The sequence below is a fragment of the Scyliorhinus canicula genome, chromosome 10, assembly GCF_902713615.1.
Source record: "Scyliorhinus canicula chromosome 10, sScyCan1.1, whole genome shotgun sequence".
Classification (NCBI taxonomy): domain Eukaryota; kingdom Metazoa; phylum Chordata; class Chondrichthyes; order Carcharhiniformes; family Scyliorhinidae; genus Scyliorhinus; species Scyliorhinus canicula.
In genome coordinates this window covers 110242719-110260922 of record NC_052155.1, presented here as the reverse complement: position 1 = coordinate 110260922, position 18204 = coordinate 110242719, and the positions used below count along the sequence as shown (strand labels likewise).

The 18204-nt window shown below is 49.6% G+C and overlaps 1 protein-coding gene across 2 annotated transcripts in view; it reads right to left on the bottom strand.

Moving 5' to 3' along the window:
- Nucleotides 1-18204, bottom strand: part of c10h8orf34 (chromosome 10 C8orf34 homolog) — a 536034-nt gene that overhangs the window by 82634 nt on the left and 435196 nt on the right. For both annotated transcript variants that reach the window (XM_038809543.1, XM_038809544.1), the window contains exon 10: nt 7184-7257. In XM_038809543.1, the coding sequence (XP_038665471.1) occupies nt 7184-7257 (74 nt within the window). The remainder of the gene's footprint in view (nt 1-7183; nt 7258-18204) is intronic.

Below are 18204 nucleotides of genomic sequence, written 5' to 3'. Positions count from 1 at the left end.
CCAAACAGCAGGACCAGATTAGCTCCATACCGACGGGACTTCGGCTAGTCGGGGCGGACCTCAAGCATTGGCCACAGGTGGGGGATACTCGATGCAGCGTACTCCCTGAAGACGCCGCTGGTCGGGGGTGCGGAGAATTGCCGAACCGGCACCGGTCCCGATTTCATGCGGGAAACTGGATTCTTCGCCCCGGCGCCAAAAGCGATTTTGCGGAGAATCCATCCCCATATCACTAATGAAGAAACACAATCGGCGTGATTCTCCGTTTCTGAGACGAGGGGCTGGATTCTCCGATTTTGCGGCTACGTCCAGAGGAAGTGTGTGGACTTACGACCAAAATGTCGGTGGCGCCCCCGCACCGATGCTCCGCCCAGTGGGGGCTACCAACCGCACCATGTAAAGGGCCCCGGCTTTACCTGTTGATACAGATGGAGAATGGCCGGGTCAGTGACCGTGCATGCGCACGGCACTATCCTGCGCCAGCCGTGCCGTACAACGTGGCGCCGGCCATGCGCAGACCTGGCATGCCAGATAGTGCCCTCCTGTAATCCCCTTCACTGAACACGGTCCACAACCGCCACGTGAGGTCCCCGAACATTGAGAGGACACGCAATCGACGCTGTCAGGAAGTCGGCCCACTGGAGGAGGGCCGCAGGTGACGTCCTGAGGCCATCCCAACGGCATGTGGTGTACTCAGCGATTACGCCGTTTTTGAGGGGGTGGCGCGTCCGACAAACGGCGCTGCCCCCTGATTTTGGTGTAAAACGAATTCTCCGGCGAATCGCTGAACGCGATTTCGGCGTCGTTAATCGAAGAATCCCGCCATTGATGTTGACGCCAATGCATAATTTGTGGATTTTAACGACAGGAAACTGGCGTCACACCTGGTCCGATTCCGCTACCGTTAAGGGGCCAGCACCGGCGCCAAGCGGAACACACTCGATTCTAATGGGAAATTATGCCGGATTTGCCAGTGTCGCAATTGACACTAAGGAGGCTGACAAGCTACAGCCGTATATACACACTTCACTCCCCACACACACCATCCCAGCCAACAAGATGGCAGCGAGGAGAGCAGCCTCGCGGTTTACGGATGCCGAGTTGGAAACCCTCTTGGATGCAGTGGAGGAATAGCAGATGACCCTGTTCCCAGGTCCGGTAAGGAGGCTGCCAGCTGCCGCCGTTTCCATTGCCTGGGCGCAGATGGCAGAGGCCTTTAGCGCCATTCACAACGCTGTCCAGATGGGCCAGCAGTGCACGACCTCCTCAGTGAGTAGGCAGCACTGTGCCCATGGCACAAACCCGTGTCCCACACACCCGTAACCCGACACCCCACCGCTATCCGGAGGGCGGCCGAACAACCACCCTGCACCACATGTCGGCAACCTACAGGCCACCATGGCCTGATGACCTGGTCACTGAGGCCACCAGGTACCCACCCCCTGGGCTGCATGTGTCGGACTGTCTAACACTATCGTTTTCTGTTCCTCTGCCCCAGGAGAAAGCCACGCACAACCGCCAGGAATGGGAGAAGACTGGAGGGGGAACCCCCCAGCACCCTCCCCCCCCTCCCACATCACCCTCACCCCAACATCACCCTCACCCAACACCACCCCACCCCCAAATCCCTCACCACCCTCAACCCCAGATCACCCTCACCCTACTGCATCCCACCCCCTGACCCTACAACACCCTCACCCCCACACCACCCTCACCCCACACCACATTCACCCCTACACCACCACCACCCCCGCCCCACCCACATGCCCACCCCTGCTCCCCCTGGCACGCAGTCTAACCATGCGTCTTGTCTTGTGTCTTACAGGACCTGCTATGGATGGGGCGGGCCCATCAGGCGTCTCCCTCCCCAGCCAGCTTTACAGCTGGAACCTCCCCATGAGACGAGCAGTGACGCTAAGAGCAGCTCGGACACCAGTCCTCTGCCTGAGACTCAGGCGACACCCTGGAGCTCGGGTCGGAGGATGACAGTGATTTCCTGTCGCTACTGTCTCCAACACCCTCCAGCATCCTAGAGACACATGAGTTGAGTGACATTTAATAATAATCTTTATTATTGTCACAAGTAGGCTTGCATTAACACTGCAATGAAGTTACTGTGAGAAACCCCTAGTCGCCACACTCCGGCGCCTGTTCAGGTGCACTGAGGGATCTATGTACGTGGACCCCAAGATCCCTCTGTTCCTCCACACTTCCAAGAATCCTGCCTTTAACCCTGTATTCAGCATTCAAATTCGATCTTTCCAAAATGAATCACTTCACATTTATCTAGGTTGAACTCCATCTGCCACTTCTCAGCCCAGCTCTGCATCCTGTCAATGTCCTGTTGTAACCTGCAACAACCCTCAACACTACCTACAGCTCCACCAACCTTTGTGTCATTGGCAAACTTACTAACCCACCCTTCCACTTCCTCATCCAAGTCATTTATAAAAACCACAAAGAGCAGAGGTCCCAGAACAGATCCTTGCGGGACACCACTGGTCACCGATTTCCAGGCAGAATACTTTCCATCCACTACCACTCGCTGTCTTCTTTCGGCCAGCCAATTCTGTATCCAGACAGCCAAATTTCCCTGTAACCAATACCCCTAGCTTTCTGAATGAGCTTACCATGGAGAACCTTATCAAATGCCTTACTGAAATTCATATACACCACATCCACTGCCCGACCTTCATCAATGTGTCTTGTCACATCCTCAAAGAATTCAATGAGGCTTGTGAGGCATGACCTGCCCTTCACAAAGTCATGCTGACTATCTTTAATCAAACTATGTTTTTGTAAATAATCATAAATCCTATCTCTCGGAATCCTTTCCAATATTTTGCTTACTATAGACGTAAGACTGACTGGTACTACACCAGTGGAGAGTGAAGACGCAGAGATCATCGCCAAAGGTGCAGCAATCTCCTCCCTTGCTTCCCATAGTAACCTTGGGAATATCCCGTCAGGTCCAGGGGACTTATCTATCCTGGTGCTTTTCAAAATTTCCAGCACATCCTCCTTCTTAATATCAACCTCTTTGAGTCCATTAACCTGGTTTGCGCTGTTCTCATGAGCAACAAGGTCCCCCTCTCTAGTGAATACTGAAGCAAAATATGCATTAGGGCCCCCCCTATTTCCTCAGAATCGAGGCACAAGTTCCCTCCACTATCCCTGATCGGCCCTACTCTCACCCTGATCATCCTCTTATTTCTCACATAAGTGTAGAACGCATTTCTCACATAAGTGTAGAACGCCTTGGGGTTTTCCCTAAGCCTTCCTGCTAGGGCTTTTTCATGTCCCCTTCTCGCTCTCCTAAGTCCATTTTTGAGTTCCTTCCTGGCTACCTTGTAACCCTCTGGAGCCGTGCCAGATCCTTGCTTCCTCAACCTTATATAAGCTTCCTTCTTCCTCATGACTAGAAGCTCCACTTCTCTTGTCATCCGAGGCTTCTTCATCTTACCATTCCTTCCTCGTCTCAGTGGGACAAAACTATCCAGCACTCGCAGCAAGTGCTCCTTAAACAACCCTCACATTACAGTTGTGCATTTCCCCAAGAATAACTCTTCTCACTTCATGCTCCTGTCTAATAGCAGTATAATTTCCCCTCCCCCATACTGTCTGTTCCTGTCCCTTTTCATGACTATGGTAAAGGTCAAGGAGTTGTCACAGTCACTGTCACCGAAATGCTCTCCCACCGAGACATCTGACACATGGCCTGATTTGTTGCCAAGCACCAAATCTAAAATGGCCTCCCCTCTAGTCGGCCTATCGACATATTGAGTCAGAAATCCTTCCTGTACACACCTGACAAAATCTGCTCCATCCAAACCATTTTCAGTAAGGAGGTTCCAGTCAATAGTAGGGAAGTTGAAGTCACCCATGACAACAAATCTGTTACTCCTGCACCTTTCCAAGATCTGCCGCCCAATCTGTTCCTCCATCACTCTGCTGCTATTGGTGGGTCTATAGAAAACTCCCAATAAAGTGACTGCTCCTTTCCTGTTTCTGACTTCCACCCATACTGATTCAGTAGACAAACCCCCCTTGACTACCTCCTTTTCTGCAGCTGTGATGCACTCTCTAATTAACAGTGCCACTCCCCCTCCTTTTTTACCTCCCTCCCTATTTTTCTTAAAACATTTAAACCCCGGAACATCTAACAACCATTCCTGCCCCTCTGAAATCCATGTCTCTGTAATGGCCACAACATCGTAGTTCCAAGTACTGATCCATGCTCTAAGTTCATCTCCCTTATTCCTGACACTCCTTGCATTGAAACAGACACACTTTAACCCATTCCACTGAGTGCAACTTTGCCCTATCAACTGTCTATCCTTCCTCACAGACCCGCTGTATCCTATTTCTGCTTGTTCAACAGCTACCCTATCCTCTGATCCATAGCTCTGGTTCCCATCCCCCACCAAACTAGTTTAAACTATCCCGAATGCCAATAATTATTGGCTAAAAATGTTACGTGAAGGTTGTTATTAATCTATTTTATTCCAGGATTATGACCATCAGACAGTATTCATGGAGTGTTGCAATTGGATAGGAAGCTGGGGAACAGCAATAGAGATGAAGGGATGACATCCAAAGAGAACTGGAGGCTGAACAGATGCTAACAGACAGCCTGGCTCAAATGAGGTGATCCCAAATGGTTCTTCCCAACCTCCTCCTCTTCCTCCTCTTTAGGTGGCCTCTATATGCCTGATAGCAATGATCATGCTGTTCTAACCGTGGAGTTGGGGGGAACACAGAAGACAACCATGAACCTGGGGGCAGAATCCAGCATTAATTGAAGGGCTTGCTCTGAGTGGTCTAAGCAGCTGAACCATTGCTGGAGAACTCTGATGATCTGTTTCATGATGTTTTGGGGAGCAGCATCGTTCTCGTAGACCTACTTTCTGTTCATGGCTAGCCTGTCATCTATACAGGGAATATCCCTGGCTTTAAGCAACAAGCTTTTGGTTTGTCTGGATCAATCGAAGACAGTGGAACTGCCTCAGGACGAACGCATCCCAGCCTCTGCCAGGATAGTGGATATTCATTAACATGATGAATGGCATTGTTGCACACAAACTGTCCATTAATGGAGTGCAATTACTTGCTGTTCCTGTGTCTCTCTATGTTGACATATGGAGACATTCTGCTTCGTCCTCCTCGCCTCACCTCTCCTCACATGCAGGCCCCAATTACCTCCCCGATAGAGTGACTGAAGTCGTATCTTTCCACAATGTTGCCTGCTCCAATCTGGAAAGACCCAGTTGGACAGAAGTTTAGCATGACTGTTACTTTGACGCCCTTTGGCAGCACCATCCTCACTGCTGTTGGCTGCAGAAGGAGATGGCACAGTTCTGCAATAATTTATCAGTGAATCTCAGGCACCTCAAACTCTGCGTCTGAGTAAACTCGTGGTAGGCATCAAAGTATAAAAGGAGCCAAGCGAAGGTCGACACTCCCCCATTTTTATGGCACTAGCAGCCATAAAGCAGGTGAGTACTGTATAAATGTCCCATTGAAAATTATAGGCCACGGAGAAGTTGGTGCTTAAGGTAAGTGAATGAATGAGATGTGGGGGGTGGGGGTTCAGATGTGGGTGGGGATTGGGACATCGGGGGCAGGGTCTATTAGACATCAGGGGGACTGGGTATTAGCGGACATTGGAGGGGGGGTGGGGTATGGTGGTTAGACATCAGCTCTGGGCTAGGGTGCTGCCCTTTGCGGGGGTTGGGGGCTCACAAAATTGGGGGGGTCAGCCATCGGTGGGTCGGTGGGGGAGCCGGGGTCGGGTGGGTGAGGGGCTGGAGACTGGGACTGGTGTGTGGGAGCCAGGTCAGGGGGGGGTGGGGGTCAGGTTAGGTCGGGCCAGAGGGTGTCAGGCCAGAACAGGCCAGATCGGCGCACGGCCCCAATCCCATTTTCCTTCACGATGCTGGATTCTTCATTGAGTAATTCCACTATCGGTGGTGCAGGGCGGAGAATTTAGCCCAGAGACTTGGGAGGCGGGTGTGATGTAGTATAAACGGTTAATGTTAAATATCTGAATATATAGTCTACTTTTGGCTTGGGTCACTGTCTGTGTGGAGTCTGCACATCCTCCCCGTGTGTGCGTGGGTTTCCTCCGGGTGTTCCGGTTTCCTCCCACAGTCCAAAGATGTGCAGGTTCGGTGGATTGGCCATGATAAATTGCCCTTAGTGTCCAAAATTCTATGATTAACCTAGGACAAACGTTCGGCACAACATCGTGGGCCGAAGGGCCTGTTCTGTGCTGTATTTCTTTATCTATCTATCATCAGTGGTGTAAGATCACATGACAACACAGCATGGAGAGAGGTAGTTCTATGTAGAGCTTCATGTTAAGTCTGTATTGTACATAGTTGTATAATGTTAAATAAAAGGTATAGTTAACTAACAACCTTGCCTCCAGCTACATCTGTAAATGCATACCATGAACAACCCCATCCAAGACCCACAATGGTGCTAACAGAGGGAGGCGGGGGAGGGGGGGGGGGGAGGGGGGAGGCCTCCTGCTGATCTGACCACCATTTATCCTTCAGTTTACGATAATAAATTAAATTAGCTCATCAATTATATCATTGCTATTTGTAGAGCCTTGCTATTAATTGATGCCATATTTGCCTACCTTACAACAGAGCCTACACTTCAAAAAGTACTCAATTGGCCGTGAAGTGCTTTCGAATGCCTCGAGGAGATGAAAGGTGCAAATATAGTTGAAGTTCTTTCTTTAATGTTTATTTTTAAAATGCACATAAATAAAATTAAGTAATGAAATGTTGGCACAAAATATCTGGAGAGAAATTTAATGACTGAGGGTACAACATGTGCTTGCTACATATTTCTGTTAACAAAGTAAACATAGACAAAAATGCTTGACCTTTGAAAAGAAGTCTGAAGAAAAGAGAATTAGTCTTCAAAGATTCTTTATCAATTTCATGTAATCAAGCTGCTTCCGGCGAGCAGTCTGCAGATATTACTGATTTTATCATGCAAAAATCTATGCACATTTCCCCCCTTAGGCTTGCATAATACTTACAATAAAATTTAACCAAATATTCAATTCAGGCAAAACTTCAGACTGGTAATGGATTTTGCAAGCAGTTTTATCATGACAGATCATCAATCACGATAGACAAAGTCATCTGTAATTCAATCTACTTACAGGCCCCGACACTTGAGAAGCACTCTCAAATTCTTCTTCATCTTGCATCACTTTTTCCACCCCAAGCAATGGAGCTGTTCCAAAAGAATACATAACTCATTTCTAAACACTCGTATCATCTTTAATAATAATAATAAATCTCAAACAGGATAGTCATGAACATGTGTGTTAAATAAATAAGAGCCCAAAGTAGGCATTAAACGATATTTCCAGTATTGGTCTCTGGTATTCTCGATATGAGCACAGAAAGGCTGCAGGACAGGAGTGTGCAAATGGCCCACGATGCATGTTGTAATGGAGAGAACCCATTTTGTGTCCCAAAGGTTTCTGAAGAGATTTGAGGCAGGTGATAGAACTTCCCACCAGAATCTGGCAGGAGATTTTTAACAATATTTATATATTAAAGTTAAGGTCCTAATATAATTCCTGGTTCTTTCAGCAGAATATACTCATGAGAACCCTACATATTAGCAAACCATGGTTGCTGGAGGTGAACAATGAGATTCATTCTGCTGTTGAAGGTAATGTGTGCACTGACTTTTCTGAGTTTTTGTATTTATTTCCTGCTTCCACCTAAGACTTTCATAATAAAAATAGAAAATGCTGGATAAACGTAGCAGGTCTGGCAGCATCTGTGGAGAGAGAAGCAGTTAACCTTTTGACTGCACATGACTCTTATACCGATCTGAAAAGGGACAGAAATGTGATGAATTATATACATGAAAGGGTGATGGGGGAAAGAATAGAAAGTCAGTGATAGGTTGGAGCTAAGGAGAGATTGGCAATAACGTCTTGGACATGAGATAATGTGGCTGCTAATGGTGCCATTCGGGACTGAAGAGTGTTTATAGGGCCATAGGTAAGAAAGCAGAATGTGTTAATAGGAAATCAAAGATCAGTGCAAATGGCAGCAAAAGTGAACAACAGCGGACAGTGGGGGAGGGGTGGTTTGTGTTTGGATAAGCTAGAGTAACTTAATACTGAAAACAAGGGAGAGTCAAGATGGATAGACTTTCATAATCCTTTGTGCTAATTGCTTCCTTTATCCCCCAGCTCAACCGGTGCAACCCATCAACTTTCCAATGGAAATCCCTCACTCTTATGTTTCCAGCAAAGGTGAGGTGAAAGACTGCCTCACAGCCCCCTATTCACAAAGAAAGATAGAACATAGAACAGTACAGCACAGAACAGGCCCTTCGGCCCTCGATGTTGTGCCGAGCAATGATCACCCTACTTAAACCCACGTAACCTGTATACCTGTAACCCAACAATCCCCCCATTAACCTTACACTACGGGCAATTTAGCATGGCCAATCCACCTAACCCGCACATCTTTGGACTGTGGGAGGAAACCGGAGCACCCGGAGGAAACCCACGCACACACAGGGAGGACGTGCAGACTCCACACAGACAGTGACCCAGCCGGGAATCGAACCTGGGACCCTGGAGCTGTGAAGCATTGATGCTAACCACCATGCTACCGTGAGATGTGAAAACATTCTGATGACTCAGACGTGATATTTGAAGGCCTGCTATTGTGATAGATGGTTCTTCACACTTCCAACTCAATTCCATAATAGTGGGATCAGGTTCAGTCAATTGTTCTAGACTCCTGTCCCCAGACAAACATTGGGGTTAATTCTACACCAGTAAGATTCTCCATACTGCCGACAGCCTACCCCTGCACGCCGGTTGCCTGGCGTTGTGGGGTGCCTACAATGGGAAGTCCCATTAGCCAATGGCAGGAACAGAGAAACCCATTGCCAGTGACACCGCGTCGCCAAGAGACACTCAGCTGGAGAGGCAGACAATTCACACCCATTGTCATCACCACAAATGGATCAATGAAAACAATGCTGAAATACATGACATCCTATCACAAAAACCAGCAGCCTTCATTGCCTTGCAGAACAATTCATGATGGCAACTTAAGGATGGCTATGCCAACTGTTAATGCTATAAAGAATACATTTAACATTTCCTCAGCCATGAATCCACAGTGGCAGCTGATACTCCCCAGGCTACCCCAGTACCCTATGTGTGAACTATATTATATGTGAGAGTTGCAACAAGCAATCAAATAGAGGAGTAAAGCTAAGCCTGCAGCCCTGATAGTATTTCAGCTGAGGTCTTCAAAACTGGTGGGCTTTTGCTCACATTAATAGTCCATGCACTCATCTTACAGATTTGGGAATACAACAATTGTAATTGTATTCAAGAAGGGAGATAAATCATGCTGTGGGGACTATCGAGGTATTTCCCACTTGTCCATTGCGGGGTAAACCTGACACACATTCTCCTGGATCACTTACTTCCTGTGGCTGAGAAAATCCTCTCAGGGACGTCCCTTGTGTACTTCCCCCAAATTTGGTGGTGGAGATGGGTGAGGGTGCACCACTTTTCCACCTCCACCCTGATTAAGTGTGGGGGAGGGAAGTGGCTTTCCCACCTCACTGCCAATTTGTATTAACTCAGCTGCGGGTGGGGTTTTGCCACATGGGTAGCATGACAATCAAACCCTGGTGTGTTTGTTTGTGGGTTCCTGGGGAACAAGGTCCATTGTTCAAATGCACTCATTGCCTTTCAAAGGACTTGGCATCAGGAAGGTAGCTGCGGGGTGGAGGCAGGGGGCAGGTGGGAGAGCAGTATGATGACACAGTGGTTAGCACATCTGCCTCACAGCGCTTGGGACACGGGTTCGATTCTGGCCTTGGGTGACTGTGTGGAGTTTGCACGTCCATGTCTGCGTTGGCCAGCAGCAAAGGGTACAATGCCCATTCGCAGGAGAACTGAGTTCCATCAGTGCTCTATTATTCTTGTGAAATCAGTATCAACTATTTAGAACTGATTTAATCCTAGACTTGATCACCCTACCCCCTATCAGATCTAACTTGCATGGGGTCAGCATCAATGCATCAACTTCATCTAATGTTTTTAATTTGTTTTGTCTAATATCAACAAATGTTAATTTCCAATTTAAAAAATAACTTTTGCTTTCAAATCAAAAGGAATCACCTTTATCTGGAATAACATGGAGCAGTATCAGCACTGTTTAAATTAATATCCTCGTTGCTTCCATTTGAGGCATCAAGAATAAATGGGGGTCATTTGGTCAACGGCAATAACTCAAAATGCCCTGACAGCGAATTAGCAACCAGCTTTAAATAATGTTTCCCACTGAATTTCAACGGTATAAAATGATTAATTGTGATGTAAGCTTCGCTGCTGATTCACCGTTAACCTATTTTCCACTATGAGAGTTAACCATTTTCATCTCTAACTGTAGGTAACTAAACAGTACCATTGTCTGGCACAGTTTAGAACATTCCATTTATAACACATGTCATGTGGGAGAACCTTTAAGAACTGTGTGTTTATGAAATAGCTGTAGTGGATGTATGTTTAAAAAATGGGTAGTTATTGAATAGCTGCAGTGATGTCAGAGTGTGGGTGTAGCTGGGCTGGCTGTCTTTCACTTTCGCTTTGAGCAAAAGTTGGTGTGTGTCTGTGGGTTTTTAGTTCTATTTTGAGAGCTGGATAGCTGCAGGAAAAGCAAGCAGCTGTATTAGGATCTCTCTGCAACCTAAAGACTGTCTCCAGATCATTTGGATGATTTCAAAGTGATAACTGCTCTCAGTAGAGAATTTAAACCTGAAGCGGGATTCTCTGCAATCAGCGCGATGGCCCCACTCTGGCATCAAAAATGGCGCGAACCACTCTGGCGTCAGGACAACCAGAAGTAGCGGAATTCTCCGCACTCCCGGGGGCTAGGTGGACGCCGGAGGGGTTTGTGCCGCGCCAGCCGGCGCCGAAGGGACTGCGCAAGTCCATGTTTGCGCCAAAGGGCCGGCATGATCCCGCGCATGCGTGGAACTGTCGGCATATTCTGGAGCAAGCGCGGGGCGTGTCTTCTCTGCGCCGTCCATGGCAGAGCCCTACGGGGGACAGCGCTGAAGGAAGAAGTGCCCCCATGGCACAGGCTCGCCCAGAGATTGGTGGGCTCTGATCACATGTCAGGCCACCGTGACGGCCTCCTCCGGGGTCGAATCCTCCCCCCCTCCCCCCCCCCCACCGAGGACCACACCAGCTGACTTACATACCAGGTCCCGCCGTGTGGGGCCATGTCTAATCCACGCCGGTGGGACTGGCCAGAAACCGATGGCCGCTCGGCCCATCGGGGCCCGGAGAATTGCCGGGGGGGGGGGGGGAACGGGACGCTGCCAATGGCCCCTGACTGGCATGGTGTGAACCCCACCCCCACCCAAAAACCGGTGGCGGAGAATACAGCAGCCGGCGTCGGGGTGGGATTCGCACTGCCCCGGATCTCTCTGTTAAAATGGGTCTTTTCTGTTATGGATGTTGTAAGGAAAGATTAAGGGTTACATATAGAATATTGTACCTGTGGGGACGATTGGTGTTGATAATTGCTAAGATGTTTACTGTGGGTTTATAAAGTGTTAACTGGTTTCATAAATAAACATTGTTTTAATTTAAAAGTACTTTAGTTCCCTGTTACAGGACACCTGTAAAATAGGTCCGTGTGCTCCCCATAACCACAAATTATTAAAAGTTGTGGGTCAGGTGAACTCCATGATACACTTTAGGGTTCTCTAAACCCTGGCCCAGACACACATATAAACAGAAAATTCTGGAAAGACACAGCCAGTTCAGGAAACTGCTGCTTGCATTCTTTGTTTATGTTTCAGATTTCCAGGTCTGTAGTATTTTCCTTTTGTAATATTCTTTGTTGCAATATGTGGGCAGGGATTGTAATACAGCATGATATAGAGTATGAACATGTAATTTCCTGACATGAGTTCCTCACATTGGAAGAAGATTTTTATACTGATACAGATATCGTAAATATAATTGCAAAGAAAATATTTACCATTTTAACACGAACAATGAACAGTTTGCTCAAAGGGATATGTTTTAAAGGGTATCTGAATGGGGGAGAGGGAGCAAAATAAAGAATTCCAGAGTTTAGGGTATACAGAGATCTGAAAGCACTGCTATCAATGGTGGACTATTAAAATTGTGGATGTACAATATACCAGAATTGGAGGAGTGCAGAGGTCTCAGAAGGTTTTAGCACTAATGGATTTTATAGAGATAGGGAGGGAAAAGGTAATGACGGGATTTAAAAACAGGGCCAAACATTTTAAAATTGAGGCATCAGTGAGCACAGGGGTGTTGGCTGAAAAGCATGTGATGTGAGCTAGGATAAAGGCAGCAGAGTTTTGAAACAGCCCAAGTTTGTGCTATCTCATGTGTAACATCCGAAACACAAGGGCCTGACGAAAAGCACAGTGGCAGAAAAGGCCAAAGCTGAGAGACAGACTCCGGAATAGAGTGGTCTGTGAATGAGACAGGTAAAAACTTGTAAATTGATGTCACAAATAGGAGTGACGAGGACATGTTACAGGTAAATGCTGAATTTAATCGACCTACAACTTTAACTAGATAAATTAGTTAGAATTTGTAAATATATGTTAAGCTGATGAAAAATAAACTTTATTCAATTATGTAAATAAAAATCAATAGGCAAGGAGAGAAGTGCAGATAGTCTTTATTAGCTACAGGACAGAGAGGTGGTGGCGCACTGATATTATCACTGGATTAATAATCCAGAGACCCAGGGTATTGCTCTGGGATCTGGGTTTGAATCCCATCATGGCAGATGGTGAAATTTTAATTCAATTTAAAAACTATCTGGAAATAAAAGTCTAATGATAACCATGAATTTATTGTCATAAAAACACATCTGGTACATTGTGGTCCTTTTGAGAAGGAAATCTGCTGTCCTTACCTGGTCTGGTCAACATGTGGGGCAAAATTCTCCCAGAGGCCCGACGCCGTCGTGAAACCTGGATAGGTTCACGACGGCGTCGGAAGCCTCGCCCGGCCCCCTATTCTCCCCTCCCTGTGCCAAAAATGACGCTGCTGACGCGCCTAATGACGTCAGCCGCGCATGCGCAGGTTGGACGGCTCCAACCCGCGCATGCGTGTTTGCCGTCTTCCACTCAGCCGCCCGACGATCGGTGGGCACCGATCGCGGGCCTGTCCCCTCCCGAGCACAGTCGTGGTGCTCAGTCCCCACCAGGCCCCCTACAAGCCCCAAACAGGCATCTCACGGCGTTTTCACGACGGCAGCGACCAGGTGTGGTTGCCGCCGTTGTAAAACGGTCGCGAACGGCAAGCCGCTCGGCCCATCGGGGTCGGAGAATCGCGGGCTGCCGTGAAAAATGGCGGCCCGCGATTCTCCGAGCGACGTGTCGCAAAACGCAATACGCCATTTTGGGGGGGGTGGGAGAATCGCGGGAGGTGCGGGAGCAGACCTCCCGCGATTCTTCCACCCGGCGTGGGAGCGGAGAATCGCGCCCGTGACTCCTGACCACTGCAATGTGGTTGACTCTTAAATGACCAAGCCAGCTACCCAGTTCCAAGTGCAATTAGGGATGAGCAATAAATGGTGGCTCAGCCATTGATACCCTCATCCAATTTTTTTTTATGAAGGTGGAAGTTTGAGGACAATGTTGCTAACATGGAAACCACTAAGCATTTTAATTGCAAGGAACTTCAGCTCAGTTATTTGAGTCTGACATATAGACATTGCATGGAATCAGGTCAGGGAAGAGGTACTGGAAAGTTTGATCCAAGAGACCCCCTTCGGTTAGGTGGTGGTACTGGTATGGTTACTGGTTGGGCATAGTATGGTGAGACTGCCAGTCAGGCAGGTAAGGGGAGTCAGTTGCAGTGCCCTCAGTGCAAGGTTCTTGATGTCTCTGTAGGTGAGGGAAACCCCTGCAGGATGGGTGAGTATACTAACCATGACACTGTGGTACAGGATGTTATTCAAGAGAGAGTACTAATAAGGAATGTTGTAGTGATAGGAGACAATATTGTCAGGGGATAGATAGTCATGACTGGGAGCCCAGATGGTTATATTGTTTGTCTGTTGCCAGGGCTCAGGGCATCACCTTGCGACTGCAGAACATAAGAAATAAGAATAGAGGTCCCATGAACCTGCTCCACCATTTCATCAGATTATGGCTGATCTTCAACTTCAACTCCATTTTCCCTTCCGATCCCTATATTCTTTGATAATCCAAAATACATCTGTCCAGACTCAAGTATACTAAACAACTGGGCCTCATCATTTAACTGCCTTCGAAAATTCCAGTTCACAACCTTCTAAATGTAGAAGTTTCTCCTCATTTAGTCTGTGATTAAGATCTCCTTATTCCGAGACTGTTCTCTTAGTTCTGGACTCTCCAGCCAGGGGAAACAGTCTTAACATCTACTCTGTCAGAGTCCTCAGAATTTTATGTGTTTCGATGAAATCACCTCTCACTCCTCTGAACTGCAGAGAGCATAAGTACACACCAGCTCACCTCATAGGACAATCCTTTCATCGCAGGAATCATTCTGGTGAGCAGTTGCCTTTAGAGCCTGTGGTGAATGAGATTCACACGGCATTATAAGTTACCAATGTCACTCTGTTCCCATTGTATATGTACCGATATTGTAAGTGTAGTCGCACTACCTGACCACCAGGGGGAGTAGCTCTGGGAGTACTCGAGAGTTTGTACTGGGCTCCCCCCTTGGCTCCGCCCAGATCTCCTCCCCCTGGAGCTGCTGTATAAAGATCCGTGCCACTAAGCCAGCCAGCCAGTTCATTGAAAGTTCAACGGCTAACAGGCTGGCTCTGTTGTAAGTATATTAAAACCGCTATTCTAATCCTACAAGCACGTGTCCGTAGAATTGATGGTTCCATCAATTTAATATATTTACGAAACAGTCGAAGTAAATCATGGAAGCAGCCCTCTAGCCCGGATGCCTAGAACTCGACCCGCAGGATGCAGAGGCAAAAGACATTTTCTCCCACTGGCTGAGATGTTTTAAGGCCTACCTGGCAGTAGCCAGCACCGCTGAAACTACGGAGGAACAAATGCTCAGCCTACTGCACGCGAGGGTAAGCCACAGAATCACCACACAGCTAAACCCGGCCGGTTCTTACACCGCAGCGCTGGCGATATTGGACAAAATGTACGTTAGGCCCATTAACGAGGTTTATGCATGCCACGTGTTTACGACTCACCGTCAGCGGCTTACTGAAACGCTAGCCGAATTTGTATGTGAACTGAACAATCTCTCTAATGACTGTAATTATCAAGCCGTTACCGCGGCCGATCATAGGGAGCTTGCTGCGCGGGACGTTTTCGTAGCGGGCCTTAGATCGCACTATGTGCGCCAAAAACTGCTAGAAAAGGGGGCCCAGGACTTAGATACTACTGTGGAGGCTGCTACCACTATGGAAGTCTCCTTCCGTAGCCTCACCTCGTTTCCCGCGGACCCCACGACCTAATCGTGGGCCCACGACCAACAACTCCCCCAGGCCTCTGCCGCACGGCCCCCAGCTACTCCCAAAACCAGTTACTCTGCGGCCCCAGCCAGTCACTCTGTTGCCCCAGCCAGCTACTCAGCTGCCCTAGCCTGCCGTTTCTGTGGACAAAGCCAGCACCCGCGGCAGCACTGCCCAGCCCGATCCACGACCTGCAGAAGCTGCGGGAAGAAAGGCCACTATGCCAGTGCCTTGCGAAAAGGGCCCCAGTTTCTAACTCCCCAGTAGAGAGAACAAATCGCTCCCAGCACCAGCGGGCCCGCGGGGCCCAAAACGCTGCGGCCTACGCCCCGACTCCGCCCCCTCCCGCCACGTGCGATCCATGGGGGCCGCCATCTTGGCAAACCCCCACCATGCGGCCGGCCACGTGTGACTCATGGGGGCCGCCATCTTGGATGCCATCTTCCTCGCCGCTCACCATGTGCGATCCACGGGCCCCATCTGCTCCATGCTCAGATAGCTCATCAGAAGACTACGACTTCCCCGGGCACTCATCACGCGGCCCGCAACTCAGCGCAGCAATCCTGCATCAAGCTCGCCAGAACGTACCGGCATCTACTCGACCGGACGCCCACTCGGAAGACTACGACTTCCCCGGGCACCCATCATGCGGCCCGCAACTCAATGCGGTCACCCTAGATCAATCCCGCCCCGCTACGAAGTTTGATGGCGGAGGTCTAGATCAACGGCTACAGCACGCCATGCCTCTTTGACTCCGGGAGCACCGAGAGCTTCATACACCCAGAGCTGGTGAGACGCTGTTCGCTTCCTATTTTTTCTGTGAGCCAAACTATTGCCCTCGCTTCGGGCTCCCACTCAGTCCAAATCCAAGGACGCACCGTCGCTACGCTCACAATTCGAGGCGCTAGTTATTCAAAATTTAAACTTTATGTCCTGCCTGACCTCTGCGCGCCACTCCTATTAGGCCTGGATTTCCAATGTAATCTCAAGAGCCTCACCCTCAGCTTTGGCGGGCCCCTGCCCCCACTCACTATCTGCAGCCTAGCCACGCTGCGCATCTCCCCCCCTCCTCTCTTTGCCAATCTCACTCCAGATTGCAAACCAGTAGTTACTCGCAGCAGGCGATACAGCCTACAGAATAGGGTCTTTATTTGATCGGAGGTCCGACGGCTGCTCAGTGAGGGGATCATAGAGGCCAGTAATAGTCCCTGGAGAGCTCAGGTGGTGGTTCCTCTTCCCTCATCCCCACACCCATCCGCGGCCGTTCCCCCAACACTCCATCGTCTGCACCACACCCTTGGCCTCGTCGGTGCTCAGCACCACGGGGGCCTCAGGCCCCAGCACCCGTCCCTGCCAGCAAGGGTACCGGTGGCTGGCTCTATCCATGCTAGGGATTCGCTCTGCGATCCCCATTCGGCACCCTCCTGTCGGGGTTACTGTGGGCATTGTCCTTGGGTGGGCTGCATGATGCCCCGCCAATGGGTGGTGCTCGGTTGTGGGGGACGGTGGAGTGCGGGTTGGGTGTACCCATGCAACTGGTGTCACTCTGCGCAACCAGGGGTCAAGATGGGCGGTCAGTAGGGTATGCAGCAAGATGGCTGTCTTGCAGGCCATAGCAATGGCGTTCTGTGCCTGGATACCTCCATACTAATATTTAGTATCTAAAGATGCCCAAATTGCCCCCTTCAGGTCCCAATGTTGACGCTCGCTGCCACAAAATGCACAGCGGAGATGTGCAATTGGCAGGACTGTAAGATCACACCAGCATGAATGGTCAGGAAATCCTGGCCAAGGTTAACAAATCATTAAAATTAGCAATGCAGGATACCAAAGTCATAACGAGTGCAAAGAAAGGTGTGCAGCATGGTACCACAGTTGCTTCACAACTCCAGGGTCCCAGGTTCAATTCCCGGCTTGGTCACTGTGCAGAGTCTGCATGTTCTTCCCGTGTCTCCGCACCTTTAGGGGCCAAGCCCTCACATTGAGGGACTAGGCCCGCGGCAGAGTGATTCCCGCTCCGCCGGCTGGCGTGAACGGCCTTTGGCGCCACGCCAGCTGGGGCCGAAAGGACTTCGCCGGCCGGCGTAGAGTCCGCACATGTGCCAGAGCATCAGCGGCTGCTGATGTCATACCGGTGCATGTGCAGGGGGGGGGCTCGCTTCCGCCTCCGCCATGGTGAATGGATTCTCCGACCCCCCGGGAGGTTGGAGAAACCCGCCCCAGGTGAGAAAAGCGACAGCCAGCTTTTCTCGGCATATTGTGCAGCGCTTAGAAGAATAAAATGCTGTCTGTGTGCCCCATTCTGTCACAGGAGCAGGGCCTGAAAGACCGCAGCGGGATTCTCCGACCCCCCGCCGGGTCAGAGAATCGCCAAGGGTCGGCGTGAATCCCGCCCCCGTCATCCTCAAAATTTTCCGGCCCGGCGTTAATTGCGCCAACCACCTCGGAGAATGGCGGGGACCGGCACGATTCAATGGGCCCCGGGGCTGCCCGAATTCACCAGTCCATGATGGGCTGAAGTCCCGCCCGTTTTTTGACAGTCCAGCCGGCGTAAATTGGAGTAGGTCCCTTACCGGCGGGACCTGGCGGCGCGGGGGTCCTCCGGGGTTCTTGGGGGGGGTGCGGAGGGATCTGGCCCCTGGAGGTGCCCCCATGG